The sequence below is a fragment of the Mesoplodon bidens genome (genome assembly GCF_964165515.1).
Source record: "Mesoplodon bidens genome assembly, chromosome: X".
In the NCBI taxonomy this organism is placed as follows: Eukaryota; Metazoa; Chordata; class Mammalia; order Artiodactyla; family Ziphiidae; genus Mesoplodon; species Mesoplodon bidens.
The window spans coordinates 122,257,439-122,279,690 of record NC_138163.1 but is presented as its reverse complement, the minus strand read 5'-3'; the positions used below and the strand labels follow the sequence as shown (position 1 = coordinate 122,279,690).

Sequence of the window (22,252 nt, the reverse complement as noted above, 5' to 3'; positions counted from 1 at the left end):
GGGTGATGCCCCGAAGCGCACGCGCGGGGGTACCCCAAAGCGCACGTGCGGGGGGATGTCCCAAAGCGCACGTGCAGGGGGTGCCCCAAAGCGCATGTGCGGGGGTGTGGGTGCCCCAAAGCGCATGTGCGGGGGTGATGCAAAGCGCAAGTGCAGGGTGACGTAAAGCGCGTGGGGGGTGCCCCAAAGCGCATGTGCGAGGCGTGTCCAAAAGTATCCACGTCTCCTGCGTTTTCCGCGTCCCGCGCCGGAAGTGCCTTTTTCCTCTGGAGCTCGGGCTTTTCTCTCTCAGCCTTTCTTCTCCGCGGCCTTCTGGTCGTCCGTTTGCTGCCCAGTAGCCAAAGCCTCAGAAGAGCCCTCGGCAATGGCCTCAAACAACACTTTATACACCTCCGTAGAAAACTCGAAGATGTATGCAGATGCTCTGGAGATGTATGCAGATGCTGTGGAGCTGTATGGAGATGCTGTGGAGCTGTACCAGAGCCCTGTGGAGACCGTCCCTGTGGAGGCCGCCCCTGTGGAGACCGTGGCGGTTGAGGCAGCCGAGGAGTACGAAGACATCAGTGGCCACCACCTTCCGCCTCTGTTCGCGCTGCAGCCTCTCTTTATCAGCACCCCAAACCAAGGGGACTACAACGAGGAAAGGAGCATGGTGCAGATGCAGGAGGAGGTGGTGGGCTACTACCAGTCTGAAGACCTGCAGGTCAGCAACCTGGAGAACAAGATGGTCATCCTGGCCGACGAAGACGACTGCTTCCAGGAGACCCTGGCTCCCTTGTCACCACCCTCCACGTCCTCATCGGCCTACAGCCACAGCAGGAAGTGCAGTGGCCAAGGCAGAAAGCCCAGCGGTAAGAATAGGTACGCTGACGGCAAGGCCAGGGCGGGAAGCAGCTCCGAGGTGGACAGGAACAAGTGGGAGCTGAAGCAGGTGTACGTCAAAACCCTGGAAGGCGAGTTCGCCGTCACCATGTGGTCCGGGTGCAATAAGAGAGGCCACGAGACTAGAGAGGCTAATGAGAAGCCAGCTCTTGGTTATTCAGAGTACGCTACGGGGAAGAAGCTGCCTCCTGGAGGAATTCCTGGCGTTGATCTCTCAGATCCCAAACAAGTGGCAGAATTTATTAAGAAGCCCCAGAAAACCAAGGGAGATCCCCTGAAATCAATAGCTTGCCCTAACAAAGGCTGCATGAAGGTGTTGAAGGATAAGTCTGCTTTGAGAAAACATCTGCACACCCATGGTCCCAGAGTCCACGCATGTGAAGAATGTGGCAAAGCTTTTATTGAGAGCTCAAAACTGAAACGTCATCAACTGGTGCATACGGGAGAGAGGCCCTTTCAGTGCACCTTCAAAGGCTGCGGAAAACGCTTTTCCCTGAATTTCAATTTGCGTACCCATATGCGAATCCATACCGGAGACAGGCCCTTCCTGTGCCCCTTCGAGAACTGTAATAAGAAGTTTGCTCAGTCAGCTAACCTGAAATCTCATATCTTAGTACATGCTAAGCATAAAAATGAACAGTAAAAAGGAGAGAAGAAATTTCTCAGGCTCAGAAAGCATCTTCCAGGAATGTGATGGGAAATAGATATGCCTGTTTTTTGTGTACTGTTTCTAGAAAAGAACTTCTTTGAATGACTCTAACACATCTAAGGGTCAGGTTTTGATAGGTTAGTAAAAGTAAAATTTAAAAGGTTAAAAATAATTCTTTATATAAGATAACATTGTTAAGATGTTCTGTCTTGTTCTGTAATACCGTTTGAAAAACGTTATGTTTTTGTAATAGTTGGTCACAAAGGAGGACAATTCATGAAGCTCACATCAAAAGACTTGTTTATACAACTGTGCTAAAAATGGGACTTCTTTTCACATTCTTTTAAATATGAAGTTCATCTATTGATAAGTTTTTTAAGTTATGGATTTTCTAAATGTTTATGTTTATACTTTTAAGAATATGCTTAGTACTATATATGGTTTTTCTGGAAGTAAATAACGTTGCTTGCAGATTTTCTTTAAAACTAAAAATGGGACTTCTTTTCACATTCTTTTAAATATGAAGTTCATCTATTGATAAGTTTTTACAGTTACGGATTTTCTAAATGTTCATGTTTATACTTTTAAGAATATGTTTAGTACTATATATGGTTTTTCTGGAAGTAGATAACGTTGCTTGCAGATTTTCTTTAAAACTAAAAATGGGACTTCTTTTCACATTCTTTTAAATATGAAGTTCATCTATTGATAAGTTTTTACAGTTACGGATTTTCTAAATGTTCATGTTTATACTTTTAAGAATATGTTTAGTACTATATATGGTTTTTCTGGAAGTAGATAACGTTGCTTGCAGATTTTCTTTAAAAGAAGGACAGTTACATGCATATATAAATTATTTTTCTGTTTAAAAAAAGTTATATAGGTTTAGTTTGCCATCTTAATTTTGGTTGTATTCTTTGACATTAACACATTTTGCATAACTACCTTTTAGATGCACTGGATTGTGTAGTATTGAATATTGGATGGGATGTAGTAGTCGATTTAAACCTGTTTTAGTCTTTATTTTCCCCCAAATACTACCATGTGCTGTCTTTTAGTGTCATTTCTTTGCCTGTTTAGTTAAGGAGTGGTGCTCAGTTGTGGAATATGTTGTGTATGTATTGACTTTTTAATACTTGGTACATACATCCCTTGTAATAGAAAAAGCAAAAAATAAAATACCTGTTCTAAAGAAAAAAAAACTAGCCTATATAAATATTGTACCTAGAAAATAGAGAAAACAGGGAGGGTGCGACTGGTATCTGGTGGGTAGAGGCCAGGGATGCTGCTAAACATTTTACAGTGCACAAGATAGTCCCCCACAACAAAAAATTATCTGGCCCAGAGTGCCAGTAGTGGCACTGTTGAGAAACCCTGCTCTAGAGAAAGTAAAAATTGTAACAAAAATTTGTTTGGTATACTCAAAAAGCAAATCATTAATGAACAAGAGATTGTTTAAATAAAGGAAATAAAGGTACTTGCATTGCAATTTAGCCATCATGGGCAAATCTGGAATCCAGCAGGGTGGTCTGGTACCAGCTGCATCCCTGACAAGAGATAGGAGAGTCCTGCCCAGAGAATCAAAGAATCAGTGCTGCTGTGTGCCCCTCTGACTGTTGCTTGGATGAGAAAAGCCAGGGTCGTATGGTGGTGTCATCCTGATAAGGGAGAGGTAGGGTGCAAGCATTTAGGCCATCCTGAGGGGTTAAGGGGAAAGTTGAATTTAGCACATGGTAATGGTGGCAAATCTAATCAATGGGCTGGGTTATTTTGTGAAATTGTTTTGGGACTAGCAACAGGGTGGTGGGGTGGTATAGCTGTATTCCTAATTAGTTTCACTAGAGTAAATTCCAGTGGGTCAAAGAATTCGAGGTTTTTTCTGTTTGTTTTAATTTTGTTTTTTAAATGATGCTAGGGACTTCCCTGACCATCCAGTGGTTAAGACTGTGCTTCCACTGCAGGGGGCATGGGCTCAATCCCTGGTGGGGGACCTAAGAACCCGCATGCCTCGAGTGAAAATTAAAAAAAAACCTATGAAAACAATACAAGAAAACACAGGTGAGTGTCTTCTATAGTCTTGAACTGGGAAAGGCTTAATACAAAAGGAGACATTTGACCTCACCAAAATTTAAAATGTCTGCATAGGCAAAACTATAAACCAAGCCAAACAAACTGGAAGAAATGATAATAATACCTCGTACAGAAGAACAAATTCCTCAGTGTATGTATTACAAATAATAATATATATATAAATTAGTTTAAGAAAAAGAAGACAACCCAGTCAAAAAATGTAAACTGACAATGGATAGAAGTAAGCAATTCTCAGACAAAAATACAAATAACCATTTAATAAGCATGAAAAATGTACAAGCTCACTCATCATTAAAGAAATAGAAATCAGGATGAGATTTTACTTTTCACCTAGCAGATGGCAGTCTAAAGTTATGATAACATCCCATCCAGTATTGTTTAGAGGGTGGGGAAACATATGCCACTTAGGAGAATATAATGCAAACTTGTTGGAGGTCAATTTTAATGCACGTATTTTTTGACCCAATAATTCCATTTCTGTGCAATTTTCCATACCCTCAGAGATGCATTCTTAGTTAGATGCATAACAATATGAGAAAAGCTGTTTGTTGCAGCATTGTATAAAAAGTTAAAACAGCCTAAGTGATCATTAGTAGGGAACCTTATAAATAAGTCAATATGTTTTTTTAAAAATGGATTACTCTGTAGTGGATATAAGAAATGGGTTAGATATGAATGTGAAGGTAAGGAAGAAGTCGAAAATATATAAATGAAAAAGCAAAATATAGTTTGTGATAAATAGCTTGATACCATTAGTGTTTTTAAAAGATCTTTCTGTGTGCAAAACAGAAAATATTGTTTACCCAATATGTCCTGGACTAGAGGAACATTTTACAATGTGAATATGGTCCATATTAGCTAGGTATCTGGCTGCTGTAAAAGCTAAAAATAACAGTGACTTAAACTCTCATAAAACATTGCAAATGTAAGTAGTTCAATGCTGATATGATAATTCTATGATTTGGGGGACTCAGACTCTTTCTGTCTTAGCTCTACTATTCCCAACATGCAGCTTCTGCGTCATGGACTCACGTTTAGCTCCATCATAGCTACATTCCAGCCAGTAAGGCAATCCCCATCACTTCCACTTGCATCCTTTTGCTGAAACAGTCATATGGCCATACTCAGACTCCTGAGAGTCTGGGAGATGTCTTTTAAGTTATGTTTCTATCATTACAAAACACTGGTCCTCAACCACTGGTGCTATCACCCTCCTGGGGATATTTGGAATGTGTGGGGTGGGGGCAGTTGTTTGCTTGTCTCAGTGACTGGAGAACACTAATGACATTCAGAGGATGGAGTTGGGAATGCTATATATCCTGTATTGTAACGGACAAGACCTGCACAACTAAGAATCACACTGGGCTTCCCTGGTAGCGCAGTGGTTGAGAGTCCACCTGCCGATGCAGGGGACACGGGTTCGTGCCCTGGTCCGGGAAGATCCCACATGCCGCGGAGCGGCTGGGCCCGTGAGCCATGGCCGCTGAGCTTGCGCGTCCGGAGCCTGTGCTCCGCAACGGGAGAGGCCACAACAGTGAGAGGCCCGCGTACCGCAGAAAAAAAAAAAAGAATCACACTGCTCAGAGAGCGGGTAGTGCTTCCACCCTGCCTTATGAGAAAAACTGTACTAGAGGGCAAGGATCGGTATGGGAGGGGGGTTTATCTAGAGGTATGCTAGTGAATGTTTAACATCTAGCCCTGGAGGAGAGGGTGGAGAGCTCTGATACGTAGCATTTGCTGGTTTCTGTGGTGTAAACACTCCCACCATGGCCAATTTCAAAGCGCCAACTTGAAGTTCCTGAAGGAGGAGTTGGTTAAAGAGGCCCAGTCAGCTGTGGCAAGGTGGTAGGAGCAGGCTCCAGCACACCACTGGGTTCACCTAACCATCTCTGCAGAGATGGCAGAGATAGTTATAGTCTTGATGTAAGATACCCCAGTTCAGCAAGAATGTTTTTTACTTCATCATAACTTTTATTTGATAGCTCTGAAGTTCCTTTCAAAGATCACAAGTATGTTTTTTTTCACAACTATGTTTAAATTAATATGTATACATTTTCTGAGAAAAGAGTAGTAAGTAGAAGATATTCTATTCGTTATATACACACACACCTTTACATATATAATAGAGGTATATATGTAATCGAATATAGATTCTAATAGTGTTAAATCGTATTAGCATGTGGTCTTCCTAGTATTGTATTAACATGCTCATTTTAGATTTTAATATCTGAAATGGAAGAAACCTCTAACTGAACATCTGTCTTCTGTACTAATAAGTAGATCTATCTGCCTCACAGCTTCTTCTGGGTACTTTACTAATTTATCAGAATGCCTAAGTATTATGAAGTACAACTACCTGGAATGATATCATCCCTGCCCCTGGTTGAGCTTATTCCTTTTTTTCCCTCTTTTCAGGTATCTGGCATAATTTCGTCCTTGCACTCCTGGGTATTTTAGCTCTTGTTCTCCTTCCTGTAATTCTCTTGCCGTTTTACTACACTGGAGTTGGGGTGCTTATCACTGAAGTTGCTGAGGTAAATAATAGATTACTTGGGGTATTCTTTCACCAGATTTTGTGATGTAACACTTAGCATTTTATGTCAGGAACTTTTATTCAAACTCTTCTCATATACAGAATGCTCAGTTTCTCCTGAAGAAATTACTGTAATCCTTTCACATCAAAGAAATAGTTTTGTGAACTACATTGACTCTTTTAAAATACTGAAAATTGTTTCTGTTCTGAGTTACAAGGATAGTATCAAGACTTTCTACCTGTAGTTTGATTAAATGCATCATTTACCTTTACTGTTTATTTTTATAACTCAGCTTTTGAGTCAGATGTCTTTACTCCTAAGAAGTAAGAAAGATGGAACCTAGGCTAGCCAGCCAGAACATTCCGTGGGAGTTTAATGTCTTCAACTCTGTATTTCACTCCCTTAGACTACTATGATGGTATCAAGTCTTCTCTTCACACTTTGGGACAAGGAAAATTACCTTGTGAGCAACTGCCTCATGTACTCATGTATTCATTGTGCTGATGGTATTGTCTGCATATTTGGGACTGTGTTTAGATAAGTCTTATAATTTTATCCATTGATGATATAGGACAACGAAGGCATTCTGATGACTGCTTTCACAAAAAATTTTAATTAGCAGTTTGGGAAAAAGTTTATCATTTTAATCTTAATTGTTGGCAAGTGGGGTTTGTTTGATTTTCATTTGTGAAAAATTCAAAATCTTAGTGAAATATGAAAAGTAACTATAATTGTTGGGTGTTATTTTGTTAATTTTCTAGGACTATACATCTTGGATTCAAAGCTGGATTATTTTCTACATTATTCAAAATAGTCTACTTAATTAAGTCAGTGTCTTTATTATTTGCTCAGATTAATCACAGCTTGTCTTCATACATTATCTGATTTATTTCTGCCTTCTTCCCAAGGACTCACCTGCCATTGGACCTAGAGGCCTTTTTGTGGGAGACCTTGTCACCCATCTACAGGATTGTCCTGTTACAAATGTACAAGATTGGAATGAATGTCTAGATACCATCGCCTATGAGCCCCAAATTGGTTACTGTATAAGTGCATCAACTTTACAGCAGTTAAGCTTCCCAGTTAGAGGTGTGTTTGTTTCCTCAGTATAATATAATGCTTCAAGCAGCAGTACTTGCCATTTGCTAATTCTTAGATCATGTCTGTAGATTTATTTTGTCCTAACTTCTTTAAAACAAATCAGTAAAGTAATAATAAGCCTAAACTAGTAAACATTCTTCTTGGTAAGTTAGATACTAATATGTATGTTTTGTTTATTATATATTGTTGTTGAATTTCTAACTAATTTCATATTTGATTTTCAGAACTCTAGTATCTAATTCTTTCAGCATTTAAAAAACACTTGTGTTAAGTCAGCATTCAAGCTCAAACATAACCAATTAATTAAATTCCAGCAATTAAATACCCTTGTGCTGTATGGATGGTGGCATGTCCAAAGCTAGTTGGGGTAGGGTTTTTTTGTGTGGCAGTCATCCAGAGGAAGTCATCTTGGTGTCCGAAAATACCCACTGAAGTCACATCTGTTGTTCTGTGTAGTAGGCGACAGGGTGAAGCAAGTTTATTCTCAGAAGCTTCCAAATTTATTTTTAGCTCTTCCAACTCTGAAAAATCAGTCTGCCAACTCTTCATACAAAATTATGGGGACCCAAATTATTGAAAGTGCTGGAAAGCACAAATTATGCTCACAGACTACATCTTTAAGTCAAGAAATGCCTGGATACTTGTCTACATCTACTGGGGTTAAGAAATATGATTAATTATCAAGAATAACTGTATTAAAGTACTGTGTGCAACAGTGACAAAGTAGTAAGAACTGATTTAAAAATTTTTTTCAAATGTAGTCTTCCATGTATAACCCATTTTTAAGAATTTTTTTTATTGTAAACATTTTTCAAACATACCTAAATGTCAAGAGAGTAGTACAGGGAATTCCCTGGTGGTCCATTGGTTAGGATTCTGTGCTTTCACTGCCGAGGGCATGGGTTCAATATCTGGTCAGGGAACGAAGATCCCACAAGTCACACAGCACGGCCCAAAAAAAAATAAAAAGAGAGAGTAGTATAAATGAAACCTCATGTATCCTTCTCCTAGCTTCAGCAATTATCAACATTTTGCCGTTTTTTTAATCCAGCCTGTCCACTTTTGAGGGAAGTATTTTAAAGCGCATCCCAGGTATCCTGTCATTTCATCCATAAACTTCAGCATATCTTTAAGAGATGATGACCTTTTAGACATGACCACAGTACTGTTATCACACCTAACAAAATTAACAATAATTCCTAATACCTGCACTCTTCTCTGGTTTTGTTTTTATAGTTGATTTAAATTGGATGGTATGCCTTTTAAGTCTCTTTTAAGTTGTAACAATTCCCCCTGACTTTTTATTTTTAATATCATTTATTGAAGAAACTGAGTCATTTGTTTTTTCAAATTTATCATTAACATGTTCGGTATCCCCCAAATTTCCTATAGATGGTAGTTATGTCCAGAGGCTTGATTAGATTCAGGATCCATTTTTGGCAAGGGCAAAAATACCTCGTAGGTGGCACTCAGTACTTCATATTGCATCTCATGTTTTTCCAGGTATCGCATCTTTTCAATTGGGTGTGTAATCCACAGTGTGTTCTTCTGTAAGAGAAATAATCCATAATTTCATACTTCTTAAGTCCTTTATCATTTTCCTCAAGTTTCTCTAAACTTGGTATAATCTGTATTGAATTACAAAAGCCAAAATGACATCGTAATCAAATAAAGCTCTCTCCAGTAGGATTGTTTTATTTAGAATATCTGCATTTCAGATGTTTAAGGTTTTGTCTTTTTTCCAGCAGACAGAATGGAAGTGAAATTTTTCTTGAAATACTCTGAAACTCTTTCCTTATTAACTTTTTGAGTATTTCACTATTATGGATCATATGCTATATTTTGGAGGTATTTGTTTAAAAACCCAAAGCAGATATTACTCTTCCCACACTAATAAAAAAATCAATCCCAAAATAATAATTCTTCAATATATGTTTCATTTCCTTAGGAGCAACTGTATTAGGATACTTGCTGATTTTACATGATGACGGTATCTGATAAACCCGTACCTCCATTTAATCATTTTTAAATGGAGTACATATGCTTAGCCAGACTGTAGGAATCTTAATGACTGTAAATGTAACTTAAAATATATACTAGATTAATTTTAATGGCAGACTTGACCACTGTGGCTATGGACATTTAAGAAAACTACAGATTGATATTATTTTACATGTATCTAGGGACCTTCCTTATCCTACATTATGAGTAGAGGGCAAAGATATAACCAAATGTGGTAATACAAAGTAGCTCATAATCCAAAAGTGATTCATATTCAAGTTAGAGTAGAATTCAATATACATAATTAAAATTCTAAAAATTTATACCACTTGAAAACAATAAAGCCACCTTGGAAAGATCTGACCCTGAAAGTTCTCATAAGCTGTCCCAGCCAATCATTTCTGGCCTCATTTCATACCCTGACTCTCCCAGGTGTAATTTTAAATTTTTAAAGATATTCCCTAAGATATGAATTAATTAAGGTATTAATTAAGCAGACTAGATGTTCTCCTTAAAATATTAACAGGTATATTTCTGGCAAATTAGAAAAATGTGGTTAATCTACATGAAATGACTATTCATTTTATGAAATTGTTGGGAACTACTTTTTTCTTCTGTCAGTCCTTTCATTTTTTATTTTTAAACATTAACCTGCTGAGCTATGAGCAGCACCAACAAAACCAAGGCTGGTTTAATTACGCCTCTGCCCTTGGTACATGGGGCAAGCCTAAGGAGCTTGTCCCACACACTCCTTGCAGATTGAATGGCCTTTCCAGGAAGCCCCAAAAAGGACACTGGGTGAGGCTTAGAGCCCTTTGTACCCGGAATAAATCTCTGGTTTCATTCTGCATCAGAACAGAACAAACTTCCCCTCTTCATATTCAACCCTCTGCTTAATTTAAGATTGCTGTGTGTCCATATGCCACTTAGTGATTTGAATGAAACTAAAAGTTACAGACAAGAACTAGTTTGTTTCTTTTTGGGGATTATTTTCTAACAAGTAGCTTGCATCCTCTTTCTTTAGTTTGAGGGGACACTCTTCATATATGCCTAAAGCTAAATTCCTTTTTTCTTTCTTGGAAGCATTGTCCTGAATAAGAAAGACTACTAAGTCCAGCATTTGAATGGCACTTTAAAAAGAGTGAGATTGAATACTAAAGGCAACCGCTCCCTAAAATGAAGCTATGAGTCCAGACACAGGCACCCCCTTTGAATAGCCTATATTCCTGTTCAAAGGAGACGAGGGTATATACCTGTAACTGCCTGGCACAGAGAGTATTGTCTTGTCTTATGCATCTTTAACTGAAGTGAGAAAAGACCGTTGCTTATCTTAGCTTAAGATAGTAAAAGGAAAACTCTGGAAATCTTTTCCACGTAGTTTGAGTACCCAGATTGTTTTTATGCTCAAATCTTCTCTAATGTTTAGAAAAAAGTGTCTGTTCTCCCATTGTGAATATCAAGGTATCATCCAAGGTTTCTTTGCTCTCACCAATTGAAGAGAGAGAGAGAGTTTATAATTTTTTAACTACTTGGTACTAGGTGGTTCTGGTATAAATTCTACCATAGAACTAAGAATAAAGGGACTTCCCTGGTGGCGCAGTGGTTAAGAATCTGCCTGCCAATGCAGGGGACACGGGTTCGAGCCCTGGTCCGGGAAGATCCCACGTGCCGCGGAGCAACTAAGCCCGTGCGCCACAACTACTGAGCCTGCGCTCTAGAGCCCGCGAGCCATAACTACTGAAGCCCGCGTGCCTAGAGCTGGTGCTCCACAACAAGAGAAGCCACTGCAGTGAGAAGCCCACGCACCGCAACGAAGAGTAGCCCCCACTCGCCACAAAAGCCCGCGCACAGGGCTTCCCTGGTGGCGCAGTGGTTGAGAGTCCGCCTGCCGATGCAGGGGACACGGGTTCGCGCCCCGATCCCGGAGGATCCCACGTGCCGCGGAGCGGCTGGGCCCGCGAGCCATGGCCGCGGAGCCTGTGTGTCCGGAGCCTGTGCTCCGCAGCGGGAGAGGCCACAGCAGTGAGAGGCCCGCGTACAGCAAAAAAAAAAAAAAAAAAAGCCCGCGCACAGCAACAAAGACCCAACACTGCCATAAATAAATAAATAGAATAAATAGGTTTGCATGCCTATATTGGAACTCTAGTTACATTTATATATTTATTAAGCTAGGGTAAGAAAATTGTTCAATTCATTTTAGTGATGTAGAAAATAGTGAGTACTGTGAACTATAGATTGAAAAAGTCTCTTCCTTCCAGCCTTATTCCAAAATTACCTCTGGTCTAGACCATCCTTTGAAGACTAGACTATTTCTACAAGTATCTTAGGGCCCATCTTAGGGTACACTCAGAATATGCAGGTTCTCCTTGTAATGGAATTATGAAACTGTTCTGGTCTTAATTTCCCTAATTCTTTCCCAGTCTGGGGAGATTTAAGGGAGAATTCTAATTTCCTAGAGTTAAACTGAACCCATGAATGCCTCTGGGACCTCCCATTGCAGTCTTGAATGTGCCTCCCAAAGTAGAATTGGGTTGGTCTCTCATGTTGATAGCAGTATACTAATGTGAAAATTACCTGTGGCATACCTGTCTTATAGGTTAAGAATTGAGTCACAGAAATTAAGTGACTTGTCCTTTAATGTGCTCCAGTAGAAAAGATTCTAAAATAAAATACATTTTTAAACGTACAACTTTTTTTTAATTGATAAACAGAGAAATATCAAGTATACTTCTCACATGATAACAAAATAATGGGAAATTCTGTATGTCAGTAGGCACTTCATCTTGTCATGGTAGCCATAGCCATCAGTTTATGTTTTAATTGGATTAATCACCATAGGAAGAAGCCATAACCTAGAGGTCACAAATTGGTGGGAACCTAGAAGCCAAATCCAGCCAGCCTTGACAGATGTGTATGGTTCGGCTTGCACAATATTTTTTAAATTCTTAATTGGCTGCCAGTATTTAAGAGGTTTCGGGACTTCCCTGGTGGTCCAGTGTTTAAAACTCCACTGCAGGGGGCACGGGTTCAATCCCTGGTCGGGGAACTAAGATCCCGCATGCTGCACAGCACGGCCAAAAAGAAAAAAGAAAAGGTTTCACATGAGGGTCCAGACTTCTTTCTTACAGAATAAAATAGATGATCTCTTGACTCTCGGCCCCAAGTTGAGTGGCCTGGCTGCTAACCCTACTTAGAACAACAAGGTATATATTCTCTAATTCATCACAGCCCCCACCATTTCCTATTTTTTCCACACACTATCCACTTCATTTATTTGATACCTGCTTGGCCCCTTTAAGCTGTTGTATTATCAGACATGCTATATCAACAGTGATATCAAATTCTTGACTTTCAATTCTGTATTGCATACATTCCTCCAAGAAAAAATAAGGATCAAGCATCAGATGTAAATTTTTAAAAATCATTACTGATACAAAGGCAAGTGGCATAGAACACCATTTATGTATTCAGTGCATATTGAGTTATTCACCTTATATAAGATACTGAGAAACTTTTCCCTCAAAGACCTCACAGTCTAATCGAAGAATTAGTCCATGCCCACATTATGGTACAAGGTTAAATATAATTAATGACAAAAAGTATTGGGAGTTGTGAGAGTTGATGGCAGTCAGTCTTGACTGAAAAGATGAGGACAGGCTTCATAGCAGCAGCTCTTGAGCTGGGCCTCAACAGTGAGTTTAATTTCAGGAGACGGATATAAATGAACCTCGGCGCCACAGATTAGAAGTTGGTCAGGGAACTGCTAATAATTTGGTTCAGCAAGAGAAGAGTATGAGCTAAGGTGACTAAAAAAAAAAAAAGTAGAAGTCTTTACGTTTTAGGCTATGGCATTTAGACTGTTTGGGAGCAGCACAGAGTCTTTGGATATTTGGATTAGAAGAGCTACATTCTCAGAGTTCTACACTGGAAGGTTAATCTGAAGCATTCAGTATGTAGGACAAGTTTGCATATGAGAGCTAGGTGGTAAACTAGATGCATTAGGCCTCTCTTCAAATGGGTCAAGTGAGAAAGAATTGGAGTCTACCCTTTAGTGGGAATAAAGATAAAAATAATGAGAAGGTAAAAATTGGTGCGACTTTGCAACTGATGAGAAAAAATACTGAGGGCTTTTGCCTGGATCTTTTTTTTTTTTTTAATCCTAAACACCTTTTTACCTTATAGTTTACCGTTAGGGCTGATGAGTGATTATAGGCACAAGTTTGTGCCATTAGATGTTCACAGTTTGCTTTCATATTTTAAATATTACTCATCACCCAGAACTTAAATACCCATTCAGTTATGGTAAGAAAACAAAGCAAAACTACCCACACAGCCAGCCATTGCAGAGGAGAAATTGATGCATCTGTTAGTTTACTTCACCTCTGTTCTTCGTGTTGGCAGCAGTGCGTGTTTAAGGACATCCAGTCTAACCAAATGATCTAGAAGAAAAAAAAAGATTTAAAAACAAACAAAAACCTTTGCCTGAAATATAAAATCCTTATAAAGTCAGATTGCATATCAACAACCATTTTCATGCCAGACTCCTAAAGACACTTGTTAATAATGCTTTTCGTAGTATTGGAAATCGGGGATAACTTTACTCTTTCTTCTTCAGCACATATGAGTATGGTAGTAGATATATAAGATTCTAAGTTTAATTGGTCCTTGCCACACATCAATTTTTTTTACTTTTTTTTTTTTTTGCCACACCCCGTGGCATGTGGGATCTTAGTTCCCCAACCAAGGATCGAACCTGCGCCCCCTGCAGTGGAAGCTGGGAGTCTTAACCACTGGACTGCCAGGGAAGTCCCCACACATCAATTTTGCTTTACAAGTTTGATGTGCTGAATGCAGGAAACCTTCCAAAATAAATATCTGGAAACAAATTTTTGTCCCAGCTATATCAGTGACTTAGCTTCCTTATTCGACCCTAGACACAAGTGAAGCAGTCTACCAAAGAACTTGAAAAAATAAATGAATAATGGGGATACTTGCCCTGTTTCTGTTATCTTCCAAAAATGGTAACTGGATTACTAGTATGCAGGCAAATATGTGCATATCTGTGGGGTCAAATTGGGCTGCCCTGGTTCTGTGGGGAAGGCCTCAAGATAAGCCTGGAGGTGGAATAGATATTTGATATAATAGGGATGTCCTTAGGGGTGAGAGTCTCTTAGGCATCCTCTAGCTCAGTGGTCCCCAACTTTTTGGTACCAGGGACCGGTTTTGTGGAAGACATTTTTCCACGGGGCAGGGGGCAGGGGTGGTGGTTCAGGTGGTAATGTGAGTAATGGTTCAGGCGGTAATGCGAGCGATGGGGAGCGATGGAGAGCGGCAGATGAAGCTTCGCTCGCTCGCTCGCCCGCCACTCACCTCCTGCTATGCGACCCGGTTCCTAACAGGCCATGGACCGCTACCGGTCTGCTGCCCCGGGGTTGGGGACCCCCTGCTCTAGCTCACTCTGCTAACAGCCCAGCACAGGAGTTCAGTAGTGAACTTGGATCAGTGGATCAGCAGCATTAGGACATCTAATAGTGGCTCATTAAATATTTGTGCTTGACCACCTGGAGTTATTGCAAAACCTACTGAGACCCTGGAACTCCAGCTTTACCAGTGGGTAAGTTTATATGAAGACAACTAACCTAGGGTAATTGATGCTTCTTGATTTCAAATTGGATGTATCTCTTTTTATAATGTAAAATCAAACTCTGCAGTGAGTAGCTGACAAGCTGAACTGTCAATTATAGTTGTTTCTGAATTCATATGCATTTTACTTAATTCTTTTTGTCTTGAAAGCAAAATTCTTATTACAAATGTACTTCCATGTAATGGATTCTTTTTTTTAATAACAGATTTTAATAAACCATTTCTCTTCAGCATACAAACGGCTAGACGGTTCGACTGAATGCTGTAACAATCACAGCCTTACAGATGTGTGCTTTTCCTATAGAAATAATTTTAATAAGCGTTTGGTAAGTTGTCCCTGAAGCAGTCTTGCTTGCCTGATATAATTATTACAAAATAAGCATATAGAACTAAAATGGAATCTCTGAAACCATTGCCCTTTTGCTTTGTATCATTTTATTAAAATCTCTACATTTCATATGTCATATTTCATCTGAGAATCTTTAAAAATTTTATAATGGTAATATCTTACTTGGCCAAAGTAGAATAATTGAATCTAATTTATAGTAGATACACATAAATGGCATTTCCTTTATATGAACTTCATTCCTAATATGCTAGGTGACATGAAAGATATTGAAGTAATGTAACTTGGTGTTTTTCTTCTTAACAAGTCATTTTTAGTATTGACTAATTCATGTTCTATCCCTAGCATACATGTCTACCTGCCCGGAAAGCAGTGGAAGCCACCCAAGTTTGTAGAACCAATAAAGATTGTAAAAAAAGCTCAAGTTCAAGTTTCTGTATAATACCTTCTTTGGAAACTCATACTCGCTTAATAAAAGTGAAACACCCACCTCAAATCGATATGTTGTATGTAGGACATCCACTGCACCTTCACTACACAGGTGGGTATTATTGTGGTAGACCCTCAGAATATCGCTTCAATGGCATATATTCTCAGTGGTAGCAACTCAGTACACATCTTGCATTAATTTTATTTATTATATTTGATCACTTTTCAAAGTCTTGTTAACTTGTTCTTAAGCACGAAATGAAATTTAACCATTAGGAAAATAATCTGAATTTAGAAAGCAAGATGGAGCTGAACCCCATGTCTGCCTATGGAGAGTGACACATGACGCATTTTTCCTTCACTACCGTTTCTGTCACATAGATGATCTCTCAGATATTCTCTGAGTGTTTATTAAATTTATCCAAGCTCCCAAAACAGTAGCAAGAGCAGCATATGTCAAAGAATGCCTGGAATCATAGTGATACTACACTTGATCTTAGCCAAAAGGCCAAGAAGCGATTGGAATTGTAGTGATAATGATGATAAAGTAATTTGTGCATGACACATGAATTTTATATGAATATAATTTCAAAACCGGGCCAGCATAATTGTTTTAACAGTGGCAACATGATTGGATTAAACATATAGCTTTTCCATATGGCTGAAGATCATACAGTCTAACTTATTTTTTTGTAGAAGATTTTTTTACGTTCCTTTTTTTATAACAGTTTTATTGAAATATAATTCACATATCATACAATTCACCCTTGTAAATTATACAGTTAGCTGGGATGAAGTGAGAGAGTGGCATGGACATATACACACTACCAAATGTAAAATAGATAGCTAGTGGGAAGCAGCCGCATAGCACAGGGAGATCAGCTCGGTGCTGTGTGACCACCTAGAGGGGTGAGATAGGGAGGGTGGGAGGGAGGGAGATGCAAGAGGGAGGAGATACGGGGATATATGTATAAGTATAGCTGATTCACTTTGTGATACAGCAGAAACTAGCACACCATTGTAAAGTAATTATACTCCAATAAAGATGTTAAAAAAATTTTTTAAGTAAAAAATAAAATGTACAGTTCAGTAGTTTTTAATGTATTCAGAGTTGTGGAACCATCACCACAGTCTTGTTCCAGAATATTTTCATCACCCCAAAAAGAAAGCCCATACCCATTAGGCAGTCATTCTACTTCTCTACACCCACCGACCCCCAGCCCTTGGCAACCACTAATCTACTTTCTGTTTCTGCAAATTTGCCTGTTTCTGCACATTTCATGTAAATGGAATATTTTGTGACTGGCTTCTTTCACTTAGCATAATGTTTTCCAGGTTCATCCATGTTGTAGTATGTGTCAGTACATCGTTCCTTTTTATGGCCAAGCCAGTAATATTCCATTGTATGGATATATTACATTTTCTGTATTTATTCATCAGTTGATGGACATGTGGGTTTTATGTTACTCTTGAAAAAGCTCTCTCATTTCTCCATAGTCATATCCTAAGATAAAAGTCGGGTCATTCTTCTTATTTATTAGTTTGACACTAAGTGACTCTAGAGTGTATAATACCTCCTCAACAAATGTAGAAATGTCCCTTTTCAGGGTAATTCAGAAATGTGTGCTATGGGTTCTATTTAATTATAAGAGAGTTTTTAAATGTTTTCAACAAAAACAGGATCATGGAATCCACAAAGTGGAGGAGACCTTAAAAATCCCCTAGTCTTAATCCTTGTTTTAGCAATGAAAAAAACACCGAGACCAGGAGATTAAGTGGCATGATATTGATAGTTGGAGTGAATGTGATTTTAAGGTTATACCTCTTTGAAAGAATAAGGACTCTTTTGATATAAATTCTTGTGTATTTTTAAAGTCAGTCTCTGTATTTGGTAGTCATAGTTGGTATATAATCAGTTTTATCGTATTCTCACCTCAAAATATAAGTACACTGAGACATGAATTTCTGTATTCCACTATTTTTATTAGATGTTCTAGAATTGCCAGTTGCTTTTGTATGTGGGCCATAGAGTCTGCCTGCATATGTTTGGGAAGGGCTTTCTCAATCAATTTAATAGGCTAGCCCAATTTTTAGTCATATGGTAAAATTCATAATGCTGTTGCTTATCTGTATAAATACTATTCATTATTTCTTATTTTTCTTTTTTAGTGAGCATCACCAGTTTTATCCCACGTTTCAACTTTCTAAGCATAGATCTGCCTGTGGTTGTGGAGACATTTGTCAAGTATCCTTTCTGGCGTGAAAGATGTTTTTAAAATGTGCTACTTGGAACTTCATCAGTTTTACCTTGATTAGAGAGCATGAACAGACCTTACAAGTATCAATTAACTGCTAATACCAAAAAAAAGAGACTTTAAAGTTGAAAAAGTTCAGATTGTACCTAGGGAGGAAGAAGTCAGAGAAGAAAGATTGATTGGGAAGAGAGAAAGGTTAAGATGTCGAAGGGAAGGAACCTAGACTACAAATTGAGAGTTGAATTTAGAGGTATACAACCTTTTAGTACGTTTATAAAGGATGAACGCTTCAGCTACTAATGAGGTGATGAATTCCACCGCTTCTGAGCCTGTTGGCTCTGATCAAGTGGAGGAATGCGTAAGGGAGATCAAACTGGTTTCCACTACTAAAATAGCATTCAGAGGACAAAATCTCATGTGTTCTTTAGCATATTATATTTGCATATAAAGAAAAATTTTAATTGGTTATTATATAGAATTTGAATAAACTGAACAGTTTGGAAAGGTTCTTTACTTTTGTCACTTTTAAATCTTTTTAATTTCTTAATGATTTGCAAAAAAATGAAACAAAACAAATGAGAAAATTAGTTAATAAATGAGTTACTAAAAAATGTGTACAGTCAAAATTGTACCTTGTAGACTGCAGCTTTTTCTCAGAGATATTTACACTATGACCTTACAGATGATAGTAAAATAAAGTTCAAGGGGCCAAAATCTTTATTATCTAATATAACGTATACTTCGTAAGGATCAAAAAGTAATTTTCCCTTATTTCTTATTCCTTTCTCTTGATGTATCATTAAAGGATTAGAAAGAGTTAGTCTTCTGAAGGACTTCATTACAGATTGTCTTGGTTTACAAGTGGTTGACCTTTATTTTTCTAGTCAAGGTTTTTGAACTTCGAAATAATATGTCATTTGTTTTAAATAGTAGAGATCTAAGAAGCAATGGTGTATACTGGTAAGCAGAGATTTAAAGAAAGGAAGGAAGTCACCTGTAATCTCAAATCCAGTCCTGGTAAAATGCCTGCTTCTGACACCCAGAAATGTGCTTTGCCCTCAGACCTTGCTGTAAGCTCCTTAACGGATTTTAACCAGGTACCTGATTTCCCTCTCGGGAGCTCTGGCTATTGTTAATGCAGTGCCCTGCTTTGCTTTGGACGGACAATGGATTTTAAACTCTTTCCTAGATGCTACTCTTACCTCAGTGATTGGAGACAATGATGTCAAAGATCTGATAGGATTTTTCATCTTGCTTGGTGGCAGTATACTTTTGGCTGCCAATGTGACCCTGGGACTCTGGATGGTTACAGCACGGTAATATTTGCACTCATTTGATAGAATCTCTGAGTTACAATATACAATATTGAAAACCTTACTTGGTGTGAAATATAAAGTGTTTCCTTAAAGTTACATTTTAGCCAACAACTTTAAGTTCTTTATCCAGAGTATCCAAACTATGGGATGGGGAATAAACAGAAGAAATGAAAGGCATAGTCCCTGATTACATTCTAGTTTTGAAGACTGAACCTACAACCTTCAGATGCTTGTGGAACAATTTCTAAACAAGTGCAAATTCATATTAAACCATTTCTGTGTGGCTACGTATCATGTTGAAATAATGTAAAGGAAAACAGAATTGGGTAGGATTAATTGGGAAAAACTTCTTGAAAAAGCATCATTAATCCAGATTTGAAGGAGACCAGACTTTGGCCAAGTGGAAAGGTGAGCATTTTCTTGGTCTATATCTCTTGTCCCTTGTCTTGTTTGAAAAGTATTTTTAAATTAAACTGTGTATTATTTTGTACTCTGACAACTGAGGTCTGATTACAATTAAATTAATAAAATTCTGTAAAAGAATCTGCTGACATGAAAGGGAAAATCTTTGTCAAATGACGCCAAATAAATGAACAAAGAGGAAGTAGGGTCTATAATAGGGTGAGACATGTTTTGCCCCACAAGAGTTGCCTCTTTGATAATATGTCCCTATACTCTCATAAAGCAACACTACCCTCGACATTCAGAGTGAGCTGCAGAAGTATCTCCCACCTGCAATATGTGAGCTGAGACAGTTAGGGGTGAACCTCAGAAATGAGCCAGGTGGGTCTTGCGGCAGGTCACAAGACAGATCACAGGACCTTCTGCAGTCCGGGTTACTGTTCTCTACAGAGCTTCAAAGCTTGGAATCCTTCCAGGGTAGATATTTTCTCTTGTGCTGCTGGAGCTATCTGGGGCTTAGCTCCTAGGTCCCTGTCTTCAAGAAGCAATTACCTTAAGCCCTGAACCATACTCTGTCCTCACCAGTGGCTCCAATGTTTCTCTGTGTTGGGTAATTAAATATGTAGTCCTTGCTTTCCATCTTTCCCCTAAGCTACCTCTGTGGGTCCACGAAAGACTTGGTAGTAGAGTGAGTATGGCTGCATGTGAGTACAAATGTGGATTTGCCAGTGCCTGGGAACTGCCTCTTGAGCCCGAAAGAGCCCTGCCTAGTTTGAGATCTTTTGGACTGGAGATGCAGCCCTGGAAGATCTGGGAAGTCAATAGGCCAGTGTGAAGCTGTTGGTATTAGAAGTATATGAGCAAGCTGTTTCTTTGATGAAAAATATTTACTTCTCTCATATACTCAAGAACATGAGTAGTCATGTATCCAGCTTTTTCACTAATTGAGGTATTTGTGGGGTTCACCTCTTTCAGATCACTGAGTTGCTTTTTAGGCACTAAAACTTTTTAACCATTTTTAAGGAAACTTTAGATTGTATTATAAATCTGCCTGCCTTCTTAAACAGAAATTATATATTGAATATAATTTTAATATTTTTTTTTTTTTTTTTTTTTTTTCTTTTTGCGGTATGCGGGCCTCTCACTGTTGTGGCCTCTCCCGTTGCGGAGCACAGGCTCCGGACGCGCAGGCCCAGAGGCCATGGCTCACGGGCCCAGCCGCTCCGCGGCATATGGGATCCTCCCAGACCGGGGCACGAACCCGTATCCCCTGCATCGGCAGGCGGACTCTCAACCACTGCGCCACCAGGGAGGCCCCTAATTTTAATATTTTTAATGACTCAAAGTCATCAGTAATTACCACTACTTAAAACTGTACAAATTATTGGTTTATCCTAGGAAAAAGGCATTTGTTCTATTTTTAGGCAGACAGTCTTTCAGGATTAAAGTATATTAGCAGAGTAATACGCAGACCTGTTCAGGTAGTAAAATTTGGGGAATACCATGAAATACTTACATAATTAATTCGATGACATGAACTAAGCAGTTTATTAATGGAAATGCTATATATGTGCAGGTCAGTTTTTTAAAACTGAGAAAAAAATTTAATAGATGAAATCCTACCTGTAAACTTCTTTTTCTGGGTGGAAAAAAAACCCAAGCACGTCATTTTCTTATGGCTTTTAAACATCTTGGTCTTCTGCTACATTGGGTCAGGATTTGGCAAGCACTGTATTAGCATATTGAGCACGTCAGTCCCATTTTTACAGAAATGGCCTCATTGTGTAAGAAAGGAAATGTTATGTGTTGTTTCTTCAGCTTGATTGTGGGCACTTGTAGAGCGAGGACCATGTCATACTCATCTTTGCATCCCTGGCACAGTGCATGAGACATCAAAAATACTTAATAAATGTGGTTGAATGGATGATGATTAGTGTTATTTATGGATTAGAAAAGCATGTTTCTATTTAAGTAAGCTGTAAAAAGTATTATTGAATATACTGTAAATATATGTTAACATAAAATAATAACTTGGAAGGTCTTTGTGTCCCTGATATATTATCATCTTTATGAAAATAGTCCATTTTGGTTTCTGTAGAGCAATTAGAAAAATGAATTATTTTGAGGATTTGAAGAAAGTGTTGTGTTGGCACTTGTTCAGCAGTAAAACTGTATTTTCAGTGTTCCTATTCTACACTGTTTACATTTTTCAGGGTTGTTTTTAATCACTTAAAATCCATAAAGGATGTATATATTCTTTTTAGCATTTCAGTTTGAAAAGACATGCAGTTAAACTTGACCTTCTGATAATTGCTCTTACAGGTCGCTATCTGTTCTAACAGTAAATTGTAACCATGCACTTCATGGATATGTGGCTCTTAGTCATCAGTTTGTCCTGTGGTATTTATTGAATGTCCACATACTAATGGTACACAGGTATTTTTTTCTATAAATCTTTCAACTGAGCTGTAATTCATTCTTAGGCTTTAACTTGAAGATATCATAGTTGCTGGCATTTAATGTTTAGCAATAAAAGAATAAATGTGTACCAGCACTCTATGTTTTATCATCTATGTGTTGTCTTTTTTTTTTTTTAATTTGTA

At 38.5% G+C, this 22,252-nt stretch overlaps 1 protein-coding gene across 2 annotated transcripts in view; it reads left to right on the top strand.

The window, feature by feature from the left end:
* The window catches only part of LOC308608401 (membrane-bound transcription factor site-2 protease), a 39,987-nt gene extending 20,197 nt beyond the window's left edge, over positions 1 to 19,790 (top strand). Inside the window, exons 6-11 of one of the 2 annotated variants that reach the window (XM_081221415.1) lie at positions 6,038 to 6,156; positions 7,065 to 7,245; positions 15,133 to 15,227; positions 15,593 to 15,788; positions 17,846 to 17,921; positions 19,029 to 19,790. In XM_081221415.1, coding sequence (XP_081077541.1) covers positions 6,038 to 6,156; positions 7,065 to 7,245; positions 15,133 to 15,227; positions 15,593 to 15,788; positions 17,846 to 17,921; positions 19,029 to 19,251 — 890 coding nt within the window. In that variant the 3' untranslated portion in view covers positions 19,252 to 19,790. Of the gene's footprint in view, positions 1 to 338; positions 2,082 to 6,037; positions 6,157 to 7,064; positions 7,246 to 15,132; positions 15,228 to 15,592; positions 15,789 to 17,845; positions 17,922 to 19,028 lie in introns of those variants that run through there. The other variant, XM_081221414.1, reaches the window with a different exon arrangement.
* The last annotated feature ends 2,462 nt before the right edge of the window (positions 19,791 to 22,252 follow it).